Below are 27,188 nucleotides of genomic sequence, written 5' to 3'. Positions count from 1 at the left end.
AGCATATTATTTCTATTTAACATGTTTGTAGTCTTGCTATGTCTCTCAGGCTAGTTTGGAATTTGCAATTCTTTTTCCTCTGCCTCTCAAATGTTAGAATTACAGAAGACATGTACTATGCTTAATAGAGCATTTTTTCTTTTTATTTATTATATATAAGTACACTGTAGCTCTCTTCAGACACTCCAGAAGAGGGCATTAGATCTCATTACAGATGGTTGTAAGCCACCATGTAGTTGCTGGGATTTGAACTCAGGACCTTTGGAAGAGCAGTCAGTGTTCTTAACCACTGAGCCATCTCTCCAGCTCTTTTTTGTTTTTTTTTTAAAGACAAGGTTTTTCTGATTAGCCTTGGCTGTCCTGGAACTCACTCTGTAGACCAGGCTTTCCTCAAACTCAGAGATCCTGCCTCTACCTCCAGAGTGCTGGGCCCAAAGTCGTGCACCACTACTGCCTGGCTTAATAGGACATATTAAGAACACATATTTATTTTTTAAATGTGTAGACTTCACTTTGCTCCTCCACAGGACATTGTGAAAGTTATGCCACTTCCTAAAAGTAAGGCTTTTCTTTTTTTTTTTTAAGGTTTATTTATTTAACGTATGAGTGTTCTATCTGCATATACACCTGCATGCCAGAAGAGGGCACCAGATCACATTATAGATGGCTGTGAGCCACCAGGTGGTTGCTGGGAATTGAACTCCAGGACTTATGAAGTACATACAGGCAGTCCTCTTTAACTGCTGGAGCCATTTCTCCAGCCTCGGCTTTTTCTTTTTAATTTTTATGTACATGAGTGTTTTACCTGCATACAGGTATGTGCACCACATGTGTGTCTGATGCCCAGTCTCCTAGAACTGGAATTAGAACTGAATAGTTAAATTTTACTATTTTTTATTTATTTTCTGTGGCCATGAATACATGCTCATGTGTCTGAGAAAAATGTGTGGGAATTACTTTTTAACTTTCCCCTGTGTGGGGCCTAGAAATTGAACTCAGGTTATGAGTCTTGACAGAAACTACCTCTATCTTCTTAGACATCTCCCAGGCTTTAAATTTTTTGTTGTTGTTGTTTTTGAGCCACCATCACTATGTATCCACGGCTGTCCTGAAACTCACAAGTAGACCAGGGTGGTCACAAACTCCCAAAGACCCACCGGCCTCTGCCTACAGCTTATAAAACATCTTAACATAAAAAACTTTTTTAAAAATATATTTATGTATTTATTTATTTATTCAGAATTTTTCTACATAGTCCTGGCTGTCCTGGAACTCACTGTGTAGATCAAGCTGTCCTCAAACTCATAGAGATCTGCCTTTCTCTGCCTCTCAAGTATTGGGATCAAAAGCATGTACTGGGCTGGAGAGATGGCTCAGTGGTTAAGAGCACTGACTGTTCCTATGAAAGTCCTGAGTTCAAATCCCAGCAACCACATGGTTGCTCACAACCATCTGTAATGATTTGATGCCCCTCTCTGTAGTGTCTGTAGACAGCTACAGTGTACTTACATATAATAAATAAATCTTTTTTTTTTTTTTTTTTTTTTTGGTTTTTTCGAGACAGGGTTTCTCTGTATAGCCCTGGATGTCCTGGAACTCACTCTGTAGACCAGGCTGGCCTCGAACTCAGAAATCTGCCTGCCTCTGCCTCCCAGAGTGCTGGGATTACAGGCGTGCGCCACCACCGCCCGGCATAAATCTTTTTTTTTAAAAAGCATGTACCACCATGCCAGGCAAATTTAAAAATAATTTAAGCAGCATTATTTGCTAGGCCTGTGGTATCTGACTTTAATCCTTGCACCTGGAGGCAGAGGCAAGTGAGGGGTCTTTGTGAGTTTGTGGCCAGCTTGGCTTACATATTGAGTTCCAGGCCATCCAGAGTGTTCAAAACACCTCAAGACACAAAACAAAACCTCAGGTCTGGGTCGTCTCTTTTTTTTCAGCATCAAAATTCCAAAAAAAAAGAAAAAGAAAAAAAAGAAGAAGAAAGAAAATCCTGAATCCTGTACCACCTTTTTTTTTTTTTTTTTTTTTTTTTTTAGTATAGAATAGAGTTTACTCAGGGCAGAGGATGGGAGTTAATGGGGTAGTGGAGGCAGAGACAGGCAGAGAGAGTAGAGAAGTGGAGGCCGGCCATGACCACGTTGAGAGAGGGGGAGGGGAGGAAAGCCCAAGAGGGGCAGAGAGATAAGGGGTCAGAGAGAGTAGTAAGAGCGGAGAGAGGGTAAGAACCCTGTACCACTTTTTTTTTTTTTTTCTTTTTTGATTTGGTTTTTTCGAGACAGGGTTTCTCTGTGTAGCCCTGGCTGTCCTGGAGCTCACTCTGTAGGCCAGGCTGGCCTTGAACTCAGAAATCCGCCTGCCTCTGCCTCCCAGAGTGCTGAGATTAAAGGCGTGTGCCACCACTGCCAGGCACTGTACCACTTTTTAAGAGCGATCTTATTCCAGTGGATGCCGTTTTGGGCTGCTACCAAGTTCTTCAAGTTTCTGAAGGGGTCATCGTGTTGGAGTGAACACGGACTGTTAACTGCCTCAGTCATTGTGGCTGAAGCTCTAATCTCGAGCCTATCCACGATACAACTTGTAGCTTGAATGATGATCCCTGATCCACATGTCTAGGTCCTTTTTTTTTTTTAAGTATTTATTTAATATATGAGTACACTGTTGTTGTTTTCAGACACACTAGAAGAGGGCATCAGATCCTATTATAGATGATTGTGAGTCACCATGTGGTTGCTGGGAATTGAACTCAGTACCTCTGGAAGAGCACAGTCAGTGCTCTTAACCACTTAGCCATCACATCCCTCAGTTTTACTTAAAAAATTTTTTTGTTATATGTGTGGGTGACCATGAATGATGTCATGTGTGTGATGTTTAGGAGACATCTTGCAGGAAGTGGGGCATATCTCCTTCCATCTTGTGGGTCTAGGAATACAATTCCAGTCGTTAAGCTTGAGAGTTAAGCCATCTTTCCAGGTCAGGTTGGTTTTTGTTTTGTTTTGTTTGAGTTATTCCATGACAGTTTTTCCTGTTTTTATTTATTTATTTATTTATTTGGTTTTTCGAGACAGGGTTTCTCTGTACAGCCCTGGCTGTCCTGGAACTCACTCTGTAGACCTGGCTGGCCTTGAACTCAGAAATCAGCCTGCCCCTGCCTCCCAAGTGCTGGGATTAAAGGCGTGCGCCACCACCGCCTGGAGTTACTGTTCTGAATCTTCAACATTTATGTATCAGGTTATGTGGCATTTTGTTTTTCATACGGCATTGAATTTACTAGAATATTAGATCAGCTTAGTGCAAGCATGGTATGACATGCCTGTAATTTTGCAGGAGGTAGAAGTTAGAGGACCTATCCAAGGTCATTCCCCCACTACAAGGTGAGTTCATGGTCAGCCTAGGATACAAGAGACCCTGTCTCAAAAACTTAAAAAAAAGTCTACTCAAGCCAAGGGCAGTGACTCTTGATTCTCCTATGGATGCAGAGAGTCAACACATGCGCATGGACGCCAAAGCCCAGCGCCTGCGCACTGGGCAGTTTTTGCCTTTCGGTTTCCCTCCCCCCCCCCCCAATCCCCCTTTGGAGTGTGCGCACCAAGAAAGACAAAGGTGGTGAAAGTGACCAAGCAGTCATTCCGGCGCATGCCCATCCCTAAATTGCCCAGGCTCCATGGTCACTTTGTGGAGGCGGAAGTCCAATCCGATGGAGTGAACGCGGCCCCTCTCTTCCCTTGATTGGTTTGCTTCCAGTGTTGTGGGGCGGGGAAAGGAAGGGACAGGGACAGTGGAAGGTTGGAGTGGTACAGATAGAGCGTATTTCTGGTTCTGCGCAGGCGCACAGAGGCGACCAGGAGGGGGCGTGAGAGAGTGCAAGAGAATGTGGAAGCCCTGACGCGCTGGCGAGCGGGAGCTGGGTCGCTCGCCTAGACGCCTGCGCCTTGGCCCTCCGCTCCGCGCGCGGCGGGCGGGTGCCCTGTGCGCCTGCGCAGTAGGCGGCGGCAGCAGGGGGAGGTGGAGGCCGTGGAGCGGCAGTGGCAGCAGCGGGTCCCGGGACTGAGGCAGCAGCGGGGGCGCCGGCGGGCGGAAGCTGAGGTGACGAAGGCGGCGGCGGCGGCGGCGGCGGCGGCCGTTTCCCTCACGGTGGCGGAGACCAAGGCAGCGGCGGCGGCGGACGGGGAGCGGCCCGGCCCCGGCCCCCTGCTCGTCGGCTGTAGCAGGGCCGCCGTGGGGCCGGCCCGGCTCCCGCCCCCCGCGGCTCCCCCTCCGGCTCCTCCTCCAGGGAGACGCCGGGGGCCCGGCCCGGGCCGCACTCAGGGCTCTGTTTCAGCTGCTGCCGGGGCAGTCGGAGGTGGTGGCGGCGCCATGGGCGGCCTGGCCTCTGGGGGGGATGTGGAGCCGGGACTGCCCGTCGAGGTGCGGGGCTCCAACGGGGCCTTCTACAAGGTGAGAAGGCGCGTCGACCCGGGGCACCCTCCTTAGCCCCCTCCCCCAGCCCAGGCAGGGAAGAGCGGAGCGGGATCGAGTTTCTGGAGCTTAGACCTGACCCTTAGAACCTTCGACCCACGTTCCCACTCGAAACCCTCCCGTGGAGATCGTGGGAGTTAACCCTCGTGCTTTTATTTTTGAGCCCGCTATCACACCTGCTTTTATCAGCTGAAGGCATGAACATCAGGTCATTATGGTGCGTGGCTGGGAGCTCCAGGGCCCTCTGGAGAAACCCCCTGTCCTAGCTTCTCGTCGACTCCTCTTGTTTTTTAGTGTAGGAGAGATTCTTCAGCTTTTAGTCACATCTCCCCTACAGCCCAAGCACATGGAGGATTCTTTCTTTTCCTATATGACCCCCTTGCGAAGGTCCACTGTCCCATATTTGGTCTTGGGTCTTCAGGGAGGCTTCTGCTTACTGGCTCTAGAACATTTGCTCAACTTCCCTCTTACATTCCTGTTCCCAGTCTGTCAAGAAATGGTCAAAACCCATTTGTGTTAATTTAGCATCTTTGGCCTCAGGTTTTATCAGCCAACCAGCCATAAAGTGGGTTTGTTGGACAGGTCTGTCACCCTACCACACCTTTATTCCATAATCAGCTATCCAGGGATGGATTCATCATGTTTATCTCTTTGACTCCAGTTGTATTTAGGTCGTTCTTCTATCTTCTTGGTAAGTTTAAGCTTCACTCTCTCTCAAAGACCATCCCGACAAGTTTCTGTTCTTATTCTGACAGATTCTGCTTGTTGACAGACCTTCTGGAAAGAAAAAAGTATCTATCAGAATTGCTTATTTCTCCTTCCTTCCTTCCTTCCTTCCTTCCTTCCTTCCTTCCTTCCTTCCTTCTTTCCTTCTTTCCTTCTTTCCTTCTTTCTCTTTCTTTCTTTTTGCTTAAGATTTGATTCCTGTGAACTTTTTTGAAGGGTGTGGTTGGGACAAGATCCCCTGGCTGGACTTGAACTCTTCCTCAGTTTATGATTACAGTTCTGGTATTAACTGACTGAGCCACCATGCCAGACCAGAACTTTTGCTTTTTTTTCTCCTTTCTATCTATTCTTCACTCACCCCATCTTTTGTATCTGTCCATTCTGCATCCCCCCCCCCTTTAATTTAAATCAGACTGACTCTTCTCGACCCCAGTTATTTCCTCCTTCTGGTCAATGGGGTTCTGAATCTCTCTTGATTTTTTTTTTTTTTTTTTATGGGTGGAATTTTCCCTGAAACATTTGGTCTTTCTCTTACTCTTTCTTCCTGGGGAGAAAGAAGAATTTTCATAGCATTAGATAGGTGAGAAGATCCCCTTTCCTTCAGATTTCCTTGGGTTGCCCGACCCCTGCCCCAGTAGAACTTCCTACTTTCTCATGCCCTTGGAAATAACTTTCCCTGACTCTACTATGAAACTGTTTCTTTTTGTAGCTGAGAAAGGATTTGGGTTTGCCCTGCCTTGTAGATGGTTCCCACCCCCACTTCAGCTGATAAGTTAGTTTACCCACTATAAAGGCCATGTCATTTTTTTCCTTTAATGTAGTCTCTCACTTAAGTCTTGGACTTTTTATCTTGGTATTCCTGTATTCCTGTGTATCCTCATTTGATGTCCACCTATTTATTCTGTGCATAGAAGAAGGCTCCTAGTTGATTCTGACGAAAGTGACCCTGTCACTTTCCTAACTTTTGGTACTTTTTCTTCTGACTAGAACAATGTAACATTTCTGTTTTCTGTAGCAAAAGTCTTTGATTCCTTTTGGGTTCTGATAGGACACATTAATGTTTTAATATCCTTTCCCCCACATTTGTATTACCTTTGTTAAAACAGTCTCTTCAGGCTAGGTGTGGTGGTGCATACTCTAATCCTAGTACTGGAAGGTTGAAGTAGAATTGTTGAAGTTCAAAACTAGTGTAGGAAATGGAATTCACTCTAAAAGAATAATCCAAACAAAACCAGAAAGTACTATTCTTTGTAAGATGTTCTGTTTTCCTTGATATATTAGCCTTCATCTGTATCCTTCTCACCCCAAAATGTTGAATTCGAAGAAAATGTTATATTTTCTTTTTCTGCCTGATTTCTGGGGACAGGATTTCTCTATGTAGCCTTGGCTGCCTTGGGGTAGGTCTGCCTTTGTTGAGTACTGGGATTAAAAGCATCCACAGCAACTCCTAGTTTGAAAAGTGATTCTTAAATTGAGTGTGAGATCAAGATAAGATAGATATTTGCTTATGGTTTAAGGAAGCACTGGAGCCATGCACAGCTGGGACAGATTAGTGCTCAGTTCGAATTAACTGTGTGAAATGGTTAGGGACATGTTTTCTGTTGCACGTATGGGTATCTTAACAGAAAGTCTCTCTTTTGTCTGTGGGCCATAGCAGTGATAGATTCCAGTGAAGTTGGGACAGGATTCTTTGATAGGATCAAGTTAATAAACGCCAAATAATGAATGTAGATTTTGTATCCTGGCCACTTCAACACTTTCTGTTCCATGACTGAGTTAAAGACAATTCCCTAAAATTAGATTAATCTTTTTAAAACTCAGTGTAATGTAGATACTTACCTATTCAAATCTTGCTGATTAATATTTATGACTCAGCAAACTTTGGTGTAAGGGAGTGTTAACCTGTCTTAGATCTTTTAAGTTTGGGGAGATTCCTTTCTCTTCTTGCAAAACTGTGTTTTACTTTGATTTTTCCAGAGCTGATAGATACCAGATCTCAGATCTAAGTTATTTTAAAGCTATCCTATCAAACTTTACTTTTCTGTCAGAATATGATGTGTTTTGTTTTAAGGTGAGTTTTAGGTGGCTTGAGCTTAAATTTAGCTGGGATCAACCTTGAACTCCTGGTTTTACTGGCTTTATTTCCCAAGTGCTAGGATTACAGGTGCACACCACCAAGTCCAACTTCTTGATGTGTTTTTAATTCTTTTTTGTGTGGTTTTGGGAGGCAGTCTCATTGTAGTATTCTCCTAGCTCTTCCTCCTACTGACTAGAATTTTTTAGGTCTATGCCATCTCACTTTTCTGCTGTAGTCAGTAGTATTTTTTGTACTTTGTCTGGATATTAGGGTTTTGTTTGTTTCTTTCTTTTGTTTTGTTTCCTTTTTTTCCCCCCTCTGGAGTTAGGATTTTCTTTGTGTAGCCTTGGAACTCACTCTGTAGGTTAGGCTGGCCTTGGATGGTATAGGCCACCACCATCCTGCTAAGATGGGGTCTTATAACATTTTTATTTTATTTTATTTATTTTTTTGGTTTTTTGAATTTGGTTTTTTCAAGACAGGGTTTCTCTATATAGCCCTGGCTGTCCTGGAGCTCACTTTGTAGACCAGGCTGGCCTCGAACTCAGAAATCCGCCTGTCCCTGCCTCCCAGAGTGCTGGGATTACAGGCGTGCGCCACCATCGCCCATCTTAAGATGGGGGTCTTATTGTGTAGCCTGGAGCTTGTTGGTTGATCAAGCTAACCTTGAACTTGAGGTCTGTCATCTTAGACTTCTGTACTTCTTACTGAAGTACATCCTCAGCCAGGCAGCCCTCCTCCATTCTCTTCTTTCTTCCTTTCCTTTTCCCTTCCTTCCTCCCTTTGATCTTCAAAAACATTTCTCCTGGTAGTGGCACTCTCCTATAATCCCAGCACTCTGGGAGGCAGAGGCGGGCAAATTTCTGAGTTTGAGGCCAACCTGGTCTACAGAGTGAGTTTCAGGACAGCCAGGGCTACACAGAAACCCTGTCTTGAAAAAACCAAAAAAAAAAAAATTTCCCCATATGCAGATAGGATTTTATACTTTAATAGCTCAGGCTGGTTTGTAACTTAGCATGTAGCCTAAGCTAAGCTGACCACCAATTCTCAGATCCTCCTGCCTCAGCCACCAAATAGCCAAAGCAGATTGTATCTGAAGCAAAATTCAGATTTAGATTTTCTCATGAGGAAAGAATAGTATAGTAAGTGGTGATTGACGAGATCTGTGAGGTGGGAACTGTGTATTCGCCAGAACATTATTGGTATATTTTCTCCTGAGCTCTGCCACTATCCAAGTTACTGTTTTGCGGGCTGGCCCTTCAATATTGTTAGCTTTTTTTTTTTTTTTTTTTTGAAGCATTTGGTTTTCTTACTGCTTCTGATGTTGAGGGTGGAATCAGGGATTTATACTTGCTAGGCACACACCAGACTGAATTATATATTTCAGTCAAACCCTCCTTATCTAATCTATCTAATTTTTTTCAGAATGGGGTTTCTCTGTAGCCCTGGCTGTCCTGGAACTCATTCTGTAGACCAGGCTGGCTTGGTTAGAGATCTGCCTGCCTCTGCGTGTTGGGATTAAAGGTGTGGGACACCACCACCTGGCAGTTATTATTTCTTTCTTTCCATCCATCCATCCATCCATCCATCCATCCATCCATCTATCCGACACTGTCTCAATATATATTTCAGGTAGCCTGAACTTGTAATATAGACCAGGTTGGTCTTGAATTTAAAAAGATTCACCTGCCCGGCCCTACTTCTCAAACCCTGGGACTAAGAGCTCTCTAAACTGTCTCCACTTTTATCAGAAAATGGAAGTACAAGTTATTGTTTAGTAATCAAAAGCAACTTTGGGACTGTGAGTATAGTGCAGTTGATAAAGCATGCATAAAACACTGTCAGCACCAAATAAACATGGTCTGCTGCATCCTTGTAATCACAACACTATGTGGAAGATAGAAACAGGAAAATCGCCCGGGTGGTGGTGGTGCACGCCTGTAATCCCAGAACTTGGGAGGCAGAGGCAGGCAGATTTCTGAGTTCGAGGCCAGCCTGGTCTACAGAGTGAGTTCCAGGACAGCCAGGGCTACACAGAGAAACCCTGTCTCGAAAAACCAAAAAAAAAAAAAAAAGAAACAGGAAAATCAGAAGTTAAAGGCTCTGCTTCATGTGAATTTGAGACCAAACTGGGCTACTGTCTCTAAAAGAAAATCTGTTACATACTTAAATGTAAAATAAAAATCTTGGGCCAGAGAGATGGCTCAATGGATAAAGGTATCTGCTATCAAGCCTGGGACCTGAGTTTGATCCCAAGCCCCACATGGTGGAAGAGAACCCACTTCCATAGGTTGTCCTCTGACATCCACAGGAGTTGTGGGAAAAGTATGCATGTGTTCACACAACCATACCCACAGAATGGGACTGAAGAGATGGCTCAGCATTGACTGCCCTTCCAGAGAACCCGGGTTCAATTTTCAGCACTCACATGACAGCTCACAGTTGTCTGTAACTCCAAGATCTGACACCCTCAACCACATGCATATGGGAATGAATGAATGAATAATAAATATTAAATGACTAACAAAATTTCTAGAAGACATAGGGGAAAACTTGTGGCTTCAGATTCCAGAAGTTTCTTAGCCATGAAACCAGAGCAAACTTTGTAAAATAATTATAATAGTAATAGCAATAATAATGAATTGGACTTTTGTCGAAACTAGGAAGAACAACTGAGTCTGTAGTTTGAATATACAGTTTAGGTCTTCTTAGGAAAGCGAAAATAGATATTTAATGATTCCTATTGCCATGATCTCAAGATTGGGATTTTACATATTTTCAGATTCATATTTTTGTCTACTAAGAACTATGACATCTTTTAAATTGCAGGTTTTATAAACTGCTGATTATTTTGAACTTCTCCAGTGTGTTCTGTTTATTCTTCAGGTACTCAGGCCTCTGGGTACTAAGTCTGCCAGGTCTCTGGGGATCAGACCCTTTTCCCTCTTGGCAGTCCTGATATCCTCTAGGTGTTCTAGTACAGTCTTTCATGGTCTTATGAGATATTCTTGGCCTTGCTGAAAGTTGCTAGTGATTTAATTGAACTGTGATTAAGCTGAACTACTCAGCTGCCTGGGAGCAGACAGGTAGGCAGGTGATGGACCCTGAGTATATGACCAGCTTCTGGGCTGCTCTGGTGCAGGGTTTACTTTGTGTCTATTCCACCTTCCTTCTCTTATTTCTTTTCTCATTGTTTATATTCTTTCCCATCACAGTCTTTCTGGCTATGTTTAGTCTGCTTACATCTCCAACTAAAACTCATAATTTTAAAAGTTTCTGATATTTCTTTCCTGATGATTAAGGTGGTAGTAAAATGTATTTTCATTTATGTTTTTTACATTTTTAAATTTTTTTTTTCCTAGGGCTTTGTAAAGGATGTCCATGAAGACTCTGTCACTATCTTCTTTGAAAACAAGTAAGACTTTGGGAATAGACAAACCCACTAGATCCTAAAAGGAGGGTGAGAAAGGACTGTTGAGTTCTTTGAGGCCTGCAATAGGTGGCAGAGAGCTGAGGTTTGGAGGGAAATTCCAAGAAAGGAAGAACAGATAGCTTGGTGCAAGTGTTGGTCACTTGATAGTTGGTAGCATGGAATAAAAGACCACTATGGAACAGGTGTTTTGTCTCTTTACCAGGAATAAAAGTGGTCTAGCCAAGGGAGCAATGCCCTTGTGAAGAAGTGTGGACAATTACACCAATCTGCATAGCTTTCCTTTTTGGTTTTTCAAGCAGGGTTTCTCAGTGTAGCCCTGGCTGTCCTGGAACTCACTCTGTAGACCAGGCTAGCCTCAAACTCAGAAATCTGCCTGCCTCTGCCTCCTAAGTGCTGGGACTAAAGGTTTGCACTATGGATAGCTTTCATGTCACTGTTTGTCTTGTAGCTGGCAGAGTGAGAGACAGATTCCCTTTGGGGATGTCCGACTACCACCTCCAGCTGACTACAATAAGGAGATCACAGAAGGAGATGAAGTAGAGGTAAGGGCTGTGAGGTCCACCTTTCCAGTATTAGTTTGCTTTATTAGGAGTCTTGGTTTTTTACTTTCTGATTTTGTTCTTTCCTTTTCTGAGCTACCATATCTAGCCACGTAGTCCATGAAGTAAAGTGCAGCAGTGTGTTTCTGTCGTGGCTGTGACCTGAGGGCACCAGTCTAAAAGGATCTGCTGCTTCATTCGTGACAAAGCCACTTTAGCTCTTACAGTTCCACTGTATATGTGCATTCATGCGCCTGCAAGCATGAGAAAGAGAGAAAGAGAGATTTATTCATTCATTCATTCATTCCTGGGGATTGAAACCTATGCCTTGGGTATGTGAGGCAAACATTCTACCACTGAAATATATCCCCAACCCCAGTTTCAATACTTGGAATGCTGAGGGAGGAGAATCACTTAAGCCCAAGAGTTTGTGATCTTTCTAATCAACATACTGAGACTTACATCTCTCTCTTTCTCAAGATTTACTTATGTGAGTACAGTGATCAGACAGCAGAAGAGGGCATCGGATCTCATTACAGATGATTGTGAGCCACCATGTGGTTGCTGGGAATTGAACTCAGGACCTCTGAAAGAGCAGTCAGTGCTCTTAACTCCCCTCCCCCCAAGCCATCTCTCCAGTCCACTGATGTCTATCTTTATACATCTCTTTAACGTTAGTCATCATTTATACTCCTGGCCTAGTATTAACTGTTTTAATTACTATAGTTTAATAAGCAATTCTTATGTCTACAAATCTCTTTTATTGCTTTTTTCATTATTACTGTTGATATTTTTATGCATATATATGTATGCTGTGTGTGTGTGTGTGTATATATATATATATAAATATATACACAGCATACATACATACGCACGCATGCACGCACGCACGCTCCCATATATATTAGGGGGCTTGGTTTTTTGAGACAGGGTTTCTCCTTGTAGCCCTGGCTGTCCTGGACCTTACTCTGTAGACTAGGCTGGCTTCGAACTCATAGAGATCCACCTGCTTTCTGCCTTCTACTTTCTTTTAATATATAAACAGTGCTTTCTGAGACAGGGTCTCATAGCCTTGGAGAACTCTTGTCCACTGAACAAAAAGTGAAATAAAACTCAGTGACCCCATACTTTCAGTTAATATCTCCTTATTTCCTTTTTGTGGGTTTAGGAATGCTTCTCGGATATCTGGATGCTTTCTCCCATTCTTGATTTTTTTTTTTTTTTTTTTTGGTTTTTCGAGACAGGGTTTCTCTGTGTAGTCCTGGCTGTCCTGGAACTCACTCTGTAGACCAGGCTGGCCTCAAACTCAGAAATCTGCCTGCCTCTGCCTCCCAAGTGCTGGGATTACAGGCTTGCACCACCACTGCCCGGCTTGATGCTTTTGTATAGTCTTCAATGCTATTTCTTTTTATTTCTTACTTTTTCAGGTTTATTCGAGAGCCAATGAACAGGAACCTTGTGGTTGGTGGCTGGCCCGGGTGCGGATGATGAAGGGAGATGTGAGTGACTGAAGCCCTTAGGGGAGTTCCTGAAACTGTTCTTTGTTCATGAAAAGGTAGCAGGTGGATGCTCAGGCCATACACATTCTTTTTTCTTTTCTGCCAGTTCTATGTCATAGAGTATGCTGCCTGTGATGCTACCTACAATGAGATTGTCACTCTGGAACGACTTCGGCCAGTTAATCCCAATCCCCTTGCAACCAAAGGCAGCTTCTTCAAGGTTACCATGGCTGTGCCTGAGGATCTCAGAGAGGCGTGAGTGTTGGGGAAGCTGGGGATTAGAGGCTCTCCATGGTGCCAGCCTCTGTTCTCATTTCTCCAGGTTTTCCCCTCTTCATACGCTCTGTTCATGCCCTGCCCTGTGAGAATCTTTGTGCATGCTATGCTCATAGCCTTCCCATTTTTCATCCCTCTCTGTCTCCTCTCTGTCTCTTCCTTTTGTTTTGAGATAGCCTTACTACATTGGGCTAAAACTATAAACCAGACTGCCTTGCAGTCACAGAGACCCACCTGCCTGTGCCTCCCAAATGCTGGGACTAAAGCCATGCACCACTGTGCTGCTTTGCTGTAATTATTTTAAAGAATTATTTTCTTAAGTCCTGTTTTTTTTAGCAGTGGTTCCACCTCTTGTTTTCTTCTCCCTGCTTCTTGTTCCTGGGCTTCTTAGGTCCCCTTTCCTGAGCACGTTACTTTTTTCTGCAGCTGCTCCAATGAAAACGTCCATAAGGAGTTCAAGAAAGCCCTGGGAGCCAACTGCATCTTTCTCAACATCACAAACAGTGAGCTCTTCATTCTGGTGAGTTCCATGCTGGAATTAACATAAGCCTTGTCAACAGATTTTCCTTTCTTCCTATTTAAACTTTTGGGAAAGTGGATATGTGGCTTTTGCTCATGCTAGACTTTGCCTGTGCTAGACCGTGTTCTTGCTTGCTTGCTTCTGTCACTCTGGACCCAGGAAGCCTTGCCTTTCCTTAATTTTCCTTATGTATGACTCTAATTTAGTCCTTCTATTTATTTTTCCTGTGTTAGAAATTAAACCATGATTTTCACACACCTTTGTGCTCTAGACAGGTGCCCTTGCACATATTTGTATCTGTGTGTATACAGATTTGCATGTGTTTACACATCCTGGTTGGAAACCCTTAAGTATTGGTATCAGATATCTCCTAATTACGATACACTTTACAGGGCAGCTTGTCTTCACCTAACCCAGAACTAGCCAACTTTGGCTAGCCAGCCAGTTTTGGGGGATTCCTGTCCCTCCCTTCTCCGTGTGTCTCACAACCACCTCTAACTCCAGTTTTGGAGCACCTGACACCCTCTTAAGGTCTTTGCATCTATATGCACATATTCACACACCAGAGATGTACGTACATACATACATACATACATACATACATACATACATACATACATACATAACTTTGTTGTTGTTGTTGGGTTTTTTTGTTTTTTTGAGACAGGATCTCACTATGTAGCTCTGGCTGTCCTGAACTCACTATGTAAACCAGGCTGGCCTCCAACTCACAAGATCCACTTGCCTTTGTCTCCCAAGTGCTGAGATTAAAGGCCTGTACCACTGCCCCTCTGCCTGCTAGGAATACTTAAAAAGTACTTGTACTTGCTCCTTATTGTCAAATGACTCCTGTTAGCTATTCAGTTGCTATGTGACTGACAATAGTTCACATGTAGCCTACCTCATTTCTTTTATGTTTCCTTTGAGAAAAGTTCTTATTGTTCACTCTTGGCTGGCCTGGTATTCACTATAAACTGAAGCTGCCCTTGACTTTGTGACAGTTTCCTGCTTTATCTTCCCTAGTTTTGAGATAGGCATGTGCTACCACCTCTTTTTTTTTTTTTCTTTTTCTTTTTTTTCCCCTTTGAAAAGTGTGTGCAGCATTCTACCTGCATGTACCCTGCAGGTCTGAAGAGGTCACTGGATCTTATAGATGGTAGTGAGCCACCATATGGTTGCTGGGAATTGAATTCAGAAGCTCTGGAAGAGCAAGTCAGTGCTCTTAACCTCTGAGCTATCTCTACAGCCCAGGCTACCACCTTATTTTAAACTTCATTTCTTGCCAGGTGGTGATGGTGCACGCCTTTAATCCCAACACTCAGGAAGCAGGCAGAGGCAGGCGGATCTCTGTGAGTTCAAGGCCAGCCTGGTCTACAAAGTGAGTTCCAGGACAGCCACAGCTACACAGAGAAACCCTGTCTTCCAAAACAAAAAGCCAACTTCATTTCTTTACACCTGCCCTTTTTCAGGGATTGGCATTCTGATGCCAAGTCTCTAATGCTTCCCTGGTGTGTATTTTGCTTTTTTTAAAAGTTATTTTTATTTTATGTGTAGTGCTGGTTTGCCTGCATGTGTGTTTGTGTGAGGGTGTCAGATCCCTTGGAACTGGAATTATAGATAAGTGTGAGCTGCCATGTAGGTGCTGGGAATTATACCTAGCTCCTCTGGCAGAGCAGTCAGTGCTCTTAACCTCTGAGCCACTTCTCTCTAGCCCATATATTTTGCTTTTATACTTCCTGTTCATCATTTCCCAGTCAACCACAGAAGCCCCTGTGAAGAGGGCATCTTTGTTGGGTGATATGCATTTCCGAAGCCTTCGCACCAAATTGCTGCTCATGTCCCGCAATGAAGAAGCTACTAAGCATCTAGAGGTAAGTCTTGGCTGCTATTTCTTTCTTTCTTTTCTTTTTTTTTTTTTTAAAGATTTATTGTTATATGTAAGTACACTGTAGTTGTCATCAGATACACCAGAAGAGGGCATCAGATCTTATAACAGATGGTTGTGAGCCACCATGTGGTTGCTGGGATTTGAACTCAGAACCTCTGGAAGAGCAGTCAGTGCTCTTAACCGCTTAGCCATCTCTCCAGCCCTTGGCTGCTATTTCTAATCCTGAGAAATAATGTCCTTTCCTTTCTCATTTTCTTTTGTTTCTGAAACACATAGACAAAGGCTATAGTCATTAGTCCTGGGTGGCTATTTTATTTCATAATCTTCAGAAGACAGTATTCTATTGTGATTTGGTATGGATTTAAAAGGTTTGGTTTTGTTTGTTGTAGGTTTTTTGTTGCTGTTGGGTTTTTTTGTTTTGTTTTTGAGACAGGGTTCTTTGTATAGCACTGGCTGTCCTAGAACTCACAAGAAATTCACATGTCTATGACCCTGGAGTGCTGGGATTAATGGCATGTACCATCACTGCCCAGCAATGTTGTTTGGAAACAGGGTTTCACTGGTCTCCTGGCCTGGAATTCTTAGTTAGGGTTTTACTGCTGTGAATAGACACTATGATCAAGGCAACCTTTATAAGGACAACATTTAATTGGGGCTGGCTTACATGTTCAGTGGTTATCATCAAGGCTGGAATGTGGTGGCATCCAGGCAGGCATGGTATAGCTTCATCTGAAGGCTTGCTAGTGGAAGACTGGCTTCTAGCCAGCTCGAAAGCATTTGAAAGCCCATGACACACCTATTCCAACCAAGGCTGCACTTCCTAATAGTGTCACTCCGTGGACCAAATAATATACAAACCATCACATTCCATTCCCTGGCCCCATAAACACATGAGGTTTTGGGGGAACATACCTACACATAGCATAATAAAAAATACATTTAGTCCAGCTTCCAAAGCTCCCGTAGTCTACAGCAGTCTCAACAATGTTAAAAGTTCAAAGTCTCTTCTGAGATTTCGTCCAATCACTTAACTATCATCTCCTAAGCAAAACAAGGAAATAAGGTAGGCAAGCTCCAAACTCTGCATCTTCATGTCTGATGTCACTGTGGTCTTTAAATCTCCAACTTTTTCATCTTTGTTGACTGTAACACACTTCTTTCTCCTGGGCTGGTTCCACTCCCTGTTAGCAGCTTTCCTGGGCAGATATCCCATGGCTCTGGCATCTCAAACATCTTGGGGTCTCTAAGGCAACTTAAACTCCACATCTTGTTCCCTAGTCTGAGATCCACACTTGATCTTCTGGGCTTCTCCAAAGGGCTTGTGTGACTTCTCCAGTTCTGCTGTCTGTAGCACTCTAGGCTCTGGCTGACACCACTCCACTGCCACTGCTGCTCTTGGTGATGATCCCATCATACTGCCACCTCTAGTGCACTGGGGTCTTCCCAGTACTTCACCAGTAGCCTCTCATAGGCTCTCTTCATGGTACCAAGCCTCAACTTCTTTGCATGACCCTTTCAATCCTGGGCTATCAACTGCAGCTTAGGCTGCACCTTCATCAATGCTCTTCCAAGGCCTCTCACAGTGCGGAGCCTCAGCTGTTCTTCATGACCCTTTCATGCCTTCAAAACCAGTACCACTTGGTGCCTCTTACACATTATGAAGTACAACTGCAGCATGAGGTACAACCTCGGCTATCTCTGGAACACAGCTTCTTTGTGCTCTCAGAAAATACTTTCTAGAAGCTCTCACCTCAGTGATGCTGGTCTCTTAATCACCACTAATTTCTTAGCTTCAGCTAACCAGCATCAATTGGTTCAGTAGTCTCCTCTTGACTACAAAGCCAGATATGGACAAAGCTGCCAAAGTTCTGCTGTTTGTTGGGACTGGAACATGGCCCCTTTGTTTTATTACATCATCACCAACTTTCTGTTTTCTTTCTTTCTTTCCTTTTTCCTTTTTCTTGTTTTGTTTTTTTCAAGACAGGGTTTCTCTGTGTAGCCCTGGCTGTTCTGGAACTCACTCTGTAGACCAGGCTGGGACTTAATGTGTGCGCCACCATTGTCTGGCAAGCTTTCTGTTTTCTATTTTACTGTCTAGCTTGGCTGTCCTGGAACTTGCTCTGTATTTGGAATCAGATCTCCTGGAATTAAAGGCATGTACACCCATGTCTGGCCCTAAACTTAGCTGGGTGGGATTTTGCTCCAAGGTCACCACTCCCTTAATTCAACTTAATATCCTTTAACACGGGATTCAGTTTCATTTCACTACCTGGAGCCCCTTTAATACTCAAACCATGTATTTTATATTTTCCCTTTCCCAGCTTGCTGTGCTTGTTTGAAATGCTCTTCATGAGACTTAGCCAGAGAACAGTCTATGATGGGAGTTTGTTTCTGAGACTTCCTTTGTCAGTGCAATTAATCTGACTCTCTTCACCTTAGTCTCAGGCAGTCTTTTCAGACAAAGGCAAAAAGTAGCCACGTTATTTACCAAAATACCAGAAAGCCAGTCTCTACGCCACATAATGGAAATTCTCCACTTAAACCTCTTGGCACAATTCAGATCACTCTCGGTAACAAAAGTCTCCCATATTCCAAATAGGATATCCCATTAAGCCCTATTTAAAGCATTCTACTACTTTCCAAATTCAAAGTCTCCAAATCCACATTCCTCCAAACAAAAGTGTGGTTAGGCCTATCACAGCAATAGCGCAGCCCCTGGTACCAACTTCTGTTTTAGGGTTTTACTGCTGCGAACAGACACCATGACCAAGGCAACTCTTATAAGGACATTTAATTGGGACTGGCTTACATGTTGCCGTGGTTCAGTCCATTATTGTCAAGGTTGGAACATGGTGGCATCTAGGCAGGCATGGTGCAAGAGGAGCTGAGAGTTCTACATCTTTATCTGAAAGCTGCTAGCAGAATACTAACTTCCTCTTAAAAAGCTCGTGCTCACAGCGACACACCTACTCCAACAGGGCCACACCAGTACCTCTTGTTATACTGGAACTCACTCTGTAGACCAGGCTGGCCTCGAACTCAGAAATCTGCATGCCTCTGCCTCCCACGTGCTAGGATTAAAGGCGTGTACCCCAACTGCTCCGTAGGGCCACACCTTTTAATAGTGCCATTCCTTGGGCCAAGCTTATACAAATCATGATACCAAGATAGCCTCAGACTCAAAGGGGTTGCCTGCCTCTACTTGTCTAACGCTAGGGTGGTAGGCACCTGCCTCTGCCTCTCTAACGCTAGGGCGGTAGGCGTGGACCACCTTGCCTGGATGCCACCAGGCTTTGCTGTTTGGTTTTTTTTTTTCATCGTTTCTTTTTTTTTTTTTTTTTTGAGTTAAGGGTGTTCTGGGTTCTGTTTGGTTTTTTTTTTTTTTTTTGAGACAGGGTTTCTTTGTGTAGCCCTGGCTGTCTTGGATCTTCAGCCCAACTGCCTCTGCCTCCTGAATGCTGGATTCAAAGGTGTGTGCCACCACCGCCTGGCTGGTTTTTGGTTTTGTTTTAAGATAGGCTCTTTTGTATTTTAGACTGGCTTCAAACTTAAAACCTTTGTCTTAGACACTCCAAAAGAGGACATCGGATCCTATGACAGATGGCTGTGAGCCACCATGTGGTTGCTGGAACTTGAACTCAGGACCTCTGGAAGAGCAGTCAGTGCTCTTAACCACTGAGCCACCTCTCCAGTCCAAACTTAAACTTTTTATGTAGCCAAAAGTGACATTTAATTTTTGATCCTCTTTGCCTCCCTCCATCTTCCTGGTGCTGGAATTGCAGGTGTGGCCACTACATCTGTTTTTTGTTTGGCTGAAGGTCTAACCCAGAGCTTCCTGCATGCTGAGCACTCATTCTATCTGCTGAATACACTCCCAGCCCACAAGTTGTTTTTTCCCTTCTGGACACAGGATGGAACACTGGGTCTGTTGCTTGCTAACAAGTGTCCTCCTATTGAGCCTGGAGCATGCAGCTCTTGTACATGGTGTCATTCATGCAGAAAAACATGCATGTACATGACCACTTTGATGTCAGCTTTGTCTAACCCTCTTGCAGGTCTTTTTTTTTCTTCTTTTTAAAGCAGAATAAATGTGGACTTATTAATGAAAAGAGAACTCCTGGGAGTGGGAGGAATATCATTTTTACTAATTTGAGATTAGTAAAGGACTGTAAGGACTTTACTAATTAGTAAGTAAGAGGCAGAGGCATGCAGATTTCTGAGTTCGAGGCCAGCCTGGTCTACAGAGTTAATTAGTAAGTCCAGCTGTAAGGACTTGTCAGCTGATAGACTAGAGGCACAGTGTGTGTCTGGTTAGGGTCATTCAACCAGTTAGTGTTGGAGCCAACCTAGAACTTTGGTGGCTTGTAGCTCAAGCTGCCCTCATCGCTGCTCACAAGCTCTGATTTAAAGGTGCGTGAGGTTTCCATGGAGGTCTCAGTGGCTGAGCAGACTGCAGGTGGCCCTAGTTTTCTTTCATATGGGTTTTCTTCACACATTTTTTTCCCCTCCACATATTTAAACTATACCAAGGATTAGCCACCTGGGACATGTGTTCTGAGATTTCACCACCAGGATCTCATAGTGCCTTTTCCTTTCAGACAAGTAAGCAATTGGCAGCAGCATTCCAAGAGGAGTTTACAGTGCGAGAGGACCTGATGGGTCTGGCAATTGGAACTCACGGTGCCAACATCCAGCAGGCTCGAAAAGTGCCAGGAGTGACTGCCATTGAGTTGGGTGAAGAGACCTGCACTTTCCGAATCTATGGGGAGGTCAGCAAAAGATTGGACTATTTGGGTCCTTTGGGTAATAGAGGGGATTGAGGCTAAGGTGACCTTCTTGCCTGACTTTGGTGACAGCTTATTTCTCCAAAGTCAGTGAATGGCAGGGAGATCCAGATTCTGTTTTAGTTTACTCTTTCTATAGACGCCAGAGGCATGCAGACAGGCTCGAAGCTACCTTGAATTTTCCGAGGACTCTGTACAAGTGCCCAGGAACCTGGTTGGTGAGTTTGAGTGTCGGTATAAAAGGGATAAAGTTAGAGCCCAGATGGCAGAGTTTTGAACAGTTTTGTCTGTCTAACTAAGATTAATGCCACTCTGGACATAAGGACAGAATAAATAGTCTGACATTTGAATGAGAAAGGGGATAATAAACCTGTAGGGATTATATCATTTTTTTGTCCCATGGGAAGTTTGAGATTCCTAGAAGCAGGAGCATGTATTACATGCATTATATGTAGAGAAAAGTCTATAGAAGAGTTTTAATTTTTATTTCCTTAATGATGACTACAAAAATTAAAAGCCTAATTCCTTCTTTATCCATCTAGGCAAAGTGATTGGGAAGAACGGGAAAGTGATCCAGGAGATTGTGGATAAGTCTGGTGTGGTGCGGGTTCGTGTGGAGGGGGATAACGACAAGAGGAACGCCAGGGAGGAGGTACTGTGTCCTGGGGCTGACCACAGAACAGACCTGTGTCTGCTCTCGTGTGCTTGGATCCTGTCCGTCTGCGGGGTGGGATTAACATTTTCTTTTTGATTTTCTTCTTTTTTTGAGCAGGAGCTCACTCAATAACCCTGGCTTGCCTTAATTGAACTTACTTTGTGAATCAGGCTACCCTTAAACTCAATGCACAGAGATCTGCCTGCCTCTGCCTCCCCAGTGTTGGGACTAAATGTGTGTGCCACCATGCCTAGCTTTTTTTGGGGAAATGGGTAGGGTGGTATTTTTGAGGCAGAAGCTCTGTAGCTTAGGTTGTGCTTGAGCTATGTGTAGCTGAGGATGGCTTTGAGTTGGGCTGCCTCTCTTTCCTGGGTGTGGAGATTATGTGCACCGTCACACCTGACTGCTAATCTTCCTGTTGCTCTTTTCTCCAGGGAATGGTTCCCTTCATATTTGTTGGCACCCGAGAGAATATCAGCAATGCCCAGGCTCTGCTAGAGTATCACCTCTCCTACCTGCAGGTACCCATATCAGAAGCCTGGGAGAAAGACAAAACGGGTGGCAAGGAGGGCATGGACTTCTAGCATGTAATCTTTGGGACTGTTGTGCATGGTTTGCCTTTTCGAAGAACAGAACCATTGGTCAATATTTTGGCTCTGGGACTGTATCCCAAATGTTCTATTTAAGCCTTTGTCTTCTTAAGCCCAAGTCTTGAAAGCTTAGCAGCACAGGGCCCTATGATAAGGGTAGAGACCATGGAGGAAGGGCACTGTCTACTCTCTCAGTCTCTCAGTTCTCCTGTACTGTCTTCCGTCTTTCCAACCAGGAAGTTGAACAGCTTCGCCTGGAGAGACTGCAAATTGATGAACAGCTTCGGCAGATTGGGCTGGGTTTTCGCCCTCCTGGGAGTGGACGGGGTGGCAGTGGTGGTAGCAGTGACAAGGCAGGCTATACCACAGACGAGAGCTCCTCCTCTTCACTGCACACGACCAGAACCTATGGGGGCAGCTATGGGGGCCGGGGCCGGGGCCGGAGGACTGGTGGCCCTGCCTATGGTGAGACAGCTGTGTGGGCAGTGGAGGAGGTGGGTGAAAACTTGAGGAAAGTAGTGAAGTGAGACTTGGGTCCTTGTGAGTGCCAGGAAGAATTCTAGTTTGGATGTGGTGGTTGAATACCTAGGACAAGCACCAATGTCTCTGAATAAACCCTTCTGTGTTCTTCAGGCCCCAGCTCAGACCCCTCCACAGCTTCTGAGACGGAGTCAGAAAAGAGAGAGGAGTCTAATCGAGCAGGACCTGGTGACAGAGATCCCCCAAGCCGTGGAGAAGAAAGCAGGAGGCGGCCAATTGGGGGCCGGGGAAGGGGACCCCCACCTGTTCCCCGGCCTACCTCAAGATATAACTCCTCATCTATTAGCTCAGGTATCAGAGAGCTGGGGTCATGGATGTGAGCCTAAAGGAGAGGACAGTGGCCACCTGACTCCCCAGCCTCTTCCTTTTTCTCACCAGTGCTAAAGGACCCAGACAGCAATCCGTACAGCCTCCTGGACACATCCGAGCCAGAGCCTCCAGTCGATTCAGAGCCTGGTGAACCTCCTCCAGCAAGTGCCCGTCGTCGCCGTTCCCGCCGCCGCCGTACTGATGAAGACAGGACTGTCATGGATGGAGGCCTGGAGTCTGACGGTCCTAACATGACAGAGAATGGCCTGGGTGAGGGACTAGCCTGGAGGATTCTTAGAGGTGTGAGAAAGAATGAAGAATGAGAGGGTAGGCTATGACTCTTCTTTACTCCACAGAAGAGGAAGCAAGACCCCAGAGACGTAATCGCAGCCGCCGCCGCCGTAATCGTGGTAACCGGACTGATGGGTCCATCAGCGGAGACCGCCAACCAGGTCAGCTGACATACAGGATTGGAGCCTTCCTGGAGCTAAGATGAAATGCCTGGGAAAACTTGGGTTGGATTCAGTGGGAACCATGGGATCCCTGAGTTCCTGAAAGTCTTGATCCTGTATCTTTCCTAGTGACTGTGGCTGACTATATCTCACGGGCAGAGTCTCAGAGCCGCCAGCGGCCTCCCCTGGAACGCACGAAACCTTCAGAGGATTCTCTTTCAGGACAGAAGGTAGACAAGCAAGATACAGCTTACCCCACTTTTTGTTTGTTTGTTTGGGGCAGGGACACAAAAAACTTGGCAAAGAAATGTTTGAGTTGTTGAGTTGACTGTGTGTGATGGAGTTGAGGTTAAGCTGAGGGTGGAGCAGAGCCCTCACAGACAAGGCCAGTAATGGTGACTTGAGCACAGGGAGGTTAGGAACCTGGTCTCCAGGTGTGTCTGTAGAGAGAAGGAATGCCTACATCTGGTATACTCATGCACTGCGTTTGTTGTCCTTCTCCTTCCTCTGTAGGGCGACTCTGTCAGCAAGCTTCCCAAGGGTCCCTCAGAGAATGGGGAGCTCTCTGCCCCCTTGGAGTTGGGTAGTTTGGTGAATGGAGTTTCATAAAACCTCCAGTCCACATCCCTCCTTTCTCCATCTCGCTTGCTGCCCACCACCATGGCCCTCATGGGTCCAACTGACCTGCGCTGGAGCTGCTCTTATCTACGGGGGAGGGGGGTGGCACAGCAGCTTGGGTCCCCCCCAACCTCCAGGAGCTAGTGGAGGGGTGTGTAACAGGGTCATACCCTCTCCCTCTTGTCCACCCTACCCCCAGGGTGAGGGGGGCCTCCCCTTCCCTATCAGACTGGATGTGCCTTTATCCTCTAATGCCCCGACCTCTGAACACCCCCATTCTCCGCCTGTTGGTGGGGGTGCTCCTTGACCCACCCAGATTTGACAGTTCAGGGGGGCTCCCCTGCTATCCCTCCTCCCATCCTGTACCCCCCATTTCTGGGGCCTCATCACTGTGGAAGACGGGGATAGTGAGGGTATTTGTGGGTGGGAGGCATGGGGAAGGTTTTGGAATAGAACCAGGGGTGTGTATGAAGGGGGGTGACAAGGTCTCCCAGGGAGTTGGGGGGAAATAACCTTGTCTGGTGGATGAGAAGGCGTATTTATTTTTCACTGTACAGTATTTAAAAAGAGAATAAAAAATCCAAATGGCCTTGTGTTTCCTGTGTTGCCTTTGCCCTGCCTGGACTGTTTACATCGCTAGGGCTGACTGCTCTGGTCCGGCTCTTGTTCTCTATCGTTTATTGTTAGCTCCTCCTTCTGTGTCAGGAAGAAGATATTCTGGCAATTGCTGCATCCTTAATTCTCCATGGCCAGAGGACTGTGCTTCAGACCTTGCTGTTTCTTCTCTCCCTTGGTTGTTTGAGAGTTGGGCCGCTCCTGAGCCCTGAGTCACAGGAGGATAGGCCAGGCTCCTTGAAGCTGGAGCTGTTCTGCTAGAAGCTGCGTCTGAGCAGGCTATTTAATCCGATTATCTGGGGCCTGGGGCACAGGCTGCTCCTTCAATAGAGGGGAAAATAGGGTTTCCTCACCATGGCCTCTAGAACTCAGGAGGGTCAGATTGTATGTATTTCTGGCCTGGAATTGCTCTAGCTCCAGAATCCATATCACTGACCTCAGATTTTGGGGGTCAAGGGTAAAGAAGTAGTGACTATCCAACTTGGAAAACTCTTACATAGACAATACAGGTGATCCTTACAAAGATATGTTGAATGTTTTCTCTTGAGAAGCCATGACCTTAAAATGGAGGAAACTGGGATTCTTAAGTATGTATCTGCTGGGCTGTGGTGGGCACACACGCCTTTAATCCCAGCACTCCGGAGTTGGAGATGTAGGCAGGTGGATCTCTTGAGTTCAAGGGAAGACAGGACTATTACACTGAACAAAGCCTGTCTTAAAAAAATGAGGCACTTAGGAGGCAGAGACAGATGGGTCTTGATCAAGGCCAGCCTACTCTACCTACACAAGGAGTTCCAGGTCAATCAGGGCTATATCTGCACTCCCTGTCTCAAATAATTACACTTAGCATCAAAGGGGTAAAGAAGGATAGCTCAGGTTAGGTGTGCTCCCTGAGTTCAGTCACTGAGATAGCCCCTACCTCCTCACCTTGACTGGGAAGGAGAGAGAGCACAGGCCTGAGACCTCTATTTACAAAGTGGTAACACTTGGGCCTGGCCCCACCCATAACCTCTTTAAAAAGTATCTGCAGGTGCAGAGGCATGGAGGTCCGTGGTTTGGGTTAAAGGTGTCAGTGGGGAACCTCAGGACTGGAAGTGGCTTGAATGTTTTCTTCTGCCTAGGTACCTGCTGGATGACTAAGAAAACAAAAATGGCCTATCTTTTGAGTTTCTTTCCCCTGGGGCAGGTCGGGTTTAAGGAGCAACTGGCACCGAAAAGGTATTGAGTAGGGAGTAATATCTTCTAGATTCTCCGGTTTGGTTGACCCTGAGGGCCTTTGGTGCCCATCTTGGGAAGGAAGTTGCTTTAAATTGCTGGTGCTTGAGAACTGAGACTCTGCTATCCTGGCCTGGGGTGGAGTGGTGGGGGGTGTTGTGCCCCAGGGGAAGTGTAGGGGCTGGGAAGAGCAGGACACCTGGGTTTGCCCAAGGAAGGGGCGTGGAGAGAACTTGCAGCCACTGGGAGGGAGAAGGGGAGGAGTCAAGCTTTAAACGCCTTTTAGAGGCTGGGTACAGATGGGAAAGGCCTGCCTGGGTGCGCTCCCGCAGCTGTGTGGACTTTGTGGCAACCAAGAGCTGCACAGAGCCAGGGTTAGCAGCTTCAACGGAAGACCCGTCTCACTGAAGCTGAGGGTAGAAAGCGGCTGGTAGACTTGAAAGAGCACTACCTCTTCGGTAAGGAGTGCCAGACAAGAAGGATTCTGCATTTAGCTTCCCAGAGCTGACAATCGATTGCTGGGAGCAAAGGTTGGATTCAAGAGCTCTGGAAGATACTTGAGTACCCAAATATTCAGAGTTCACTCTTCACTCTGGGAGAAGGGCATTCAAGACACCCTCTCAAAGAGGCCTAACTTCCAACTCATGGCGCTGGCCAGCTCCTCACAAGCAGAGACTTGGAACCTGGATTCTCGGGCCTCCACAGCCTGTTTGCCCTTAGGACCTCAGGAGCAGGTCGGCGGGGGCCCTGGAGCGGCCGGGGGGCTTCCGAGTGAGAAGGTGAAGCGGCCCATGAACGCCTTCATGGTGTGGAGCTCTGTTCAGCGCCGCCAGATGGCGCAGCAGAACCCCAAGATGCACAACTCTGAGATCTCCAAGCGCTTGGGTGCACAGTGGAAGCTGCTGGGCGATGAAGAGAAACGACCATTTGTGGAGGAGGCTAAACGTCTTCGTGCCCGCCACCTCCGTGACTACCCTGACTACAAGTACCGACCCCGGCGTAAGAGCAAAAACTTGGGCACCGGGTCTGTCCCCTTTAGCCAAAGAGGAGGTGGCCTGGCATGTGGTGGCCCACTCTGGGGGCCAGGGTACACAACTACCCAAGGGAGCAGGGGCTTTGGGTACCAGCCCCCCAACTATTCAACAGCCTATCTGCCTGGCAGTTACACGTGAGTGTCAATTGTGTATGTCTGTCTGTCCCCTTCTTCCCGCGCATCTCCCTTCCTGAAAACTGGGTGGGCAGAGGGCCAAGGTGAACCCAAATCCACCCAAGCAGAAGCCACACCAGGCTGAGGCTGGGTGGATGGGCCCAGAGAGTTCAGGACAGAGGCCGTTCCACCTCAGCTAATGTGTTCTACATCTACCTTTTAGATGGCAGTTTCCCCCATGTTGCTGGCCCTTGTGTGACCCAGCCTCCTCTCCCAGCCCCGAGGGCAAGGAGAGGCCAAGCCCATCCTGTTGTTCCTTCCTGGCCTGCTGCCCCAAGAGGCAAACAGCCGTGCAGCACGCAAGCCGGTTGCTGAGCGTGCCCCAACAGAACTACCTTGCTCTTTAAGCCATCCTAGGGTCTCATTCCACGCCTGCTGTGCCCAGCAAGGCTAACTGAACGGCAAGCTCTAAGCCTGTCTGCTGCAAACTGGTCAGACCAGTCCCCTACTGAGAGTTGAGGACACTGCCCAATCACCTCCAAGAAGAGTAACCTCCAAACCCCATGTTTCTCTTTACAGCTCTTCCCATTGCAGACCGGAGGCCCCCTCACCATGCACCTTCCCTCAGAGTGATCCTAGGCTCCAGGGGGAGCGAATACCCTCCTTCTCCCCCTACCTATCCCCAGACTCTCCCACTCCATATAACACTTCCCTTGCTGGAGCCCCCATGCCAGTAACCCACCTTTAACTGGCAGGGACATCCAGGACCAACCCCACAGACCCAGGCTTTCCAGTTCAGAGCCCTACAAATCTTTCAAGGAAGTAGAATGCACAAGACCACACT

The 27,188-nt window shown here is 46.0% G+C and overlaps 2 protein-coding genes across 2 annotated transcripts; both read left to right on the top strand.

Moving 5' to 3' along the window:
* Positions 1–4,010: 4,010 nt before the first annotated feature.
* Fxr2 (FMR1 autosomal homolog 2) lies at positions 4,011–23,956 on the top strand. Its single transcript, XM_052194840.1, has 17 exons — positions 4,011–4,440; positions 10,627–10,679; positions 11,146–11,239; positions 12,664–12,735; positions 12,842–12,990; positions 13,438–13,531; positions 15,286–15,402; positions 20,018–20,188; positions 20,343–20,421; positions 20,746–20,855; positions 21,293–21,379; positions 21,685–21,913; positions 22,082–22,279; positions 22,367–22,567; positions 22,654–22,749; positions 22,879–22,979; positions 23,263–23,956. The coding sequence occupies exons 1-17, from the start codon at positions 4,360–4,362 to the stop codon at positions 23,356–23,358; spliced, it is 2,028 nt and encodes a 675-aa protein (XP_052050800.1). The 5' UTR covers positions 4,011–4,359; the 3' UTR covers positions 23,359–23,956.
* Positions 23,957–25,384: 1,428 nt separating this feature from the next.
* Sox15 (SRY-box transcription factor 15) lies at positions 25,385–27,180 on the top strand. Its single transcript, XM_052194848.1, has 2 exons — positions 25,385–26,365; positions 26,924–27,180. Exons 1-2 carry the CDS (start codon positions 25,842–25,844, stop codon positions 27,090–27,092), a joined length of 693 nt encoding a protein of 230 aa, XP_052050808.1. The 5' UTR covers positions 25,385–25,841; the 3' UTR covers positions 27,093–27,180.
* The last annotated feature ends 8 nt before the right edge of the window (positions 27,181–27,188 follow it).

Source organism: Apodemus sylvaticus, chromosome 10 (genome assembly GCF_947179515.1).
Source record: "Apodemus sylvaticus chromosome 10, mApoSyl1.1, whole genome shotgun sequence".
In the NCBI taxonomy this organism is placed as follows: Eukaryota; Metazoa; Chordata; class Mammalia; order Rodentia; family Muridae; genus Apodemus; species Apodemus sylvaticus.
Note: the sequence above shows the minus strand (reverse complement) of the source record. Positions and strands in the feature narration are given on the sequence as shown.

What these genes read in the sequence shown, in the direction of transcription:
- Fxr2 (XM_052194840.1), top strand. Translation starts at nt 4,360, where the DNA reads ATGGGCGGCCTGGCCTCTGGGGGGGATGTGGAGCCGGGACTGCCCGTC. An exon ending in AAGCTACTAAGCATCTAGAG is followed by an intron (nt 15,403 to 20,017) that starts GTAAGTCTTGGC and finishes TTTTCCTTTCAG; the next exon opens with ACAAGTAAGCAATTGGCAGC. An exon ending in CAGCGGAGACCGCCAACCAG is followed by an intron (nt 22,750 to 22,878) that starts GTCAGCTGACAT and finishes TATCTTTCCTAG; the next exon opens with TGACTGTGGCTGACTATATC.
- Sox15 (XM_052194848.1), top strand. Translation starts at nt 25,842, where the DNA reads ATGGCGCTGGCCAGCTCCTCACAAGCAGAGACTTGGAACCTGGATTCT. An exon ending in TATCTGCCTGGCAGTTACAC is followed by an intron (nt 26,366 to 26,923) that starts GTGAGTGTCAAT and finishes TTCTCTTTACAG; the next exon opens with CTCTTCCCATTGCAGACCGG.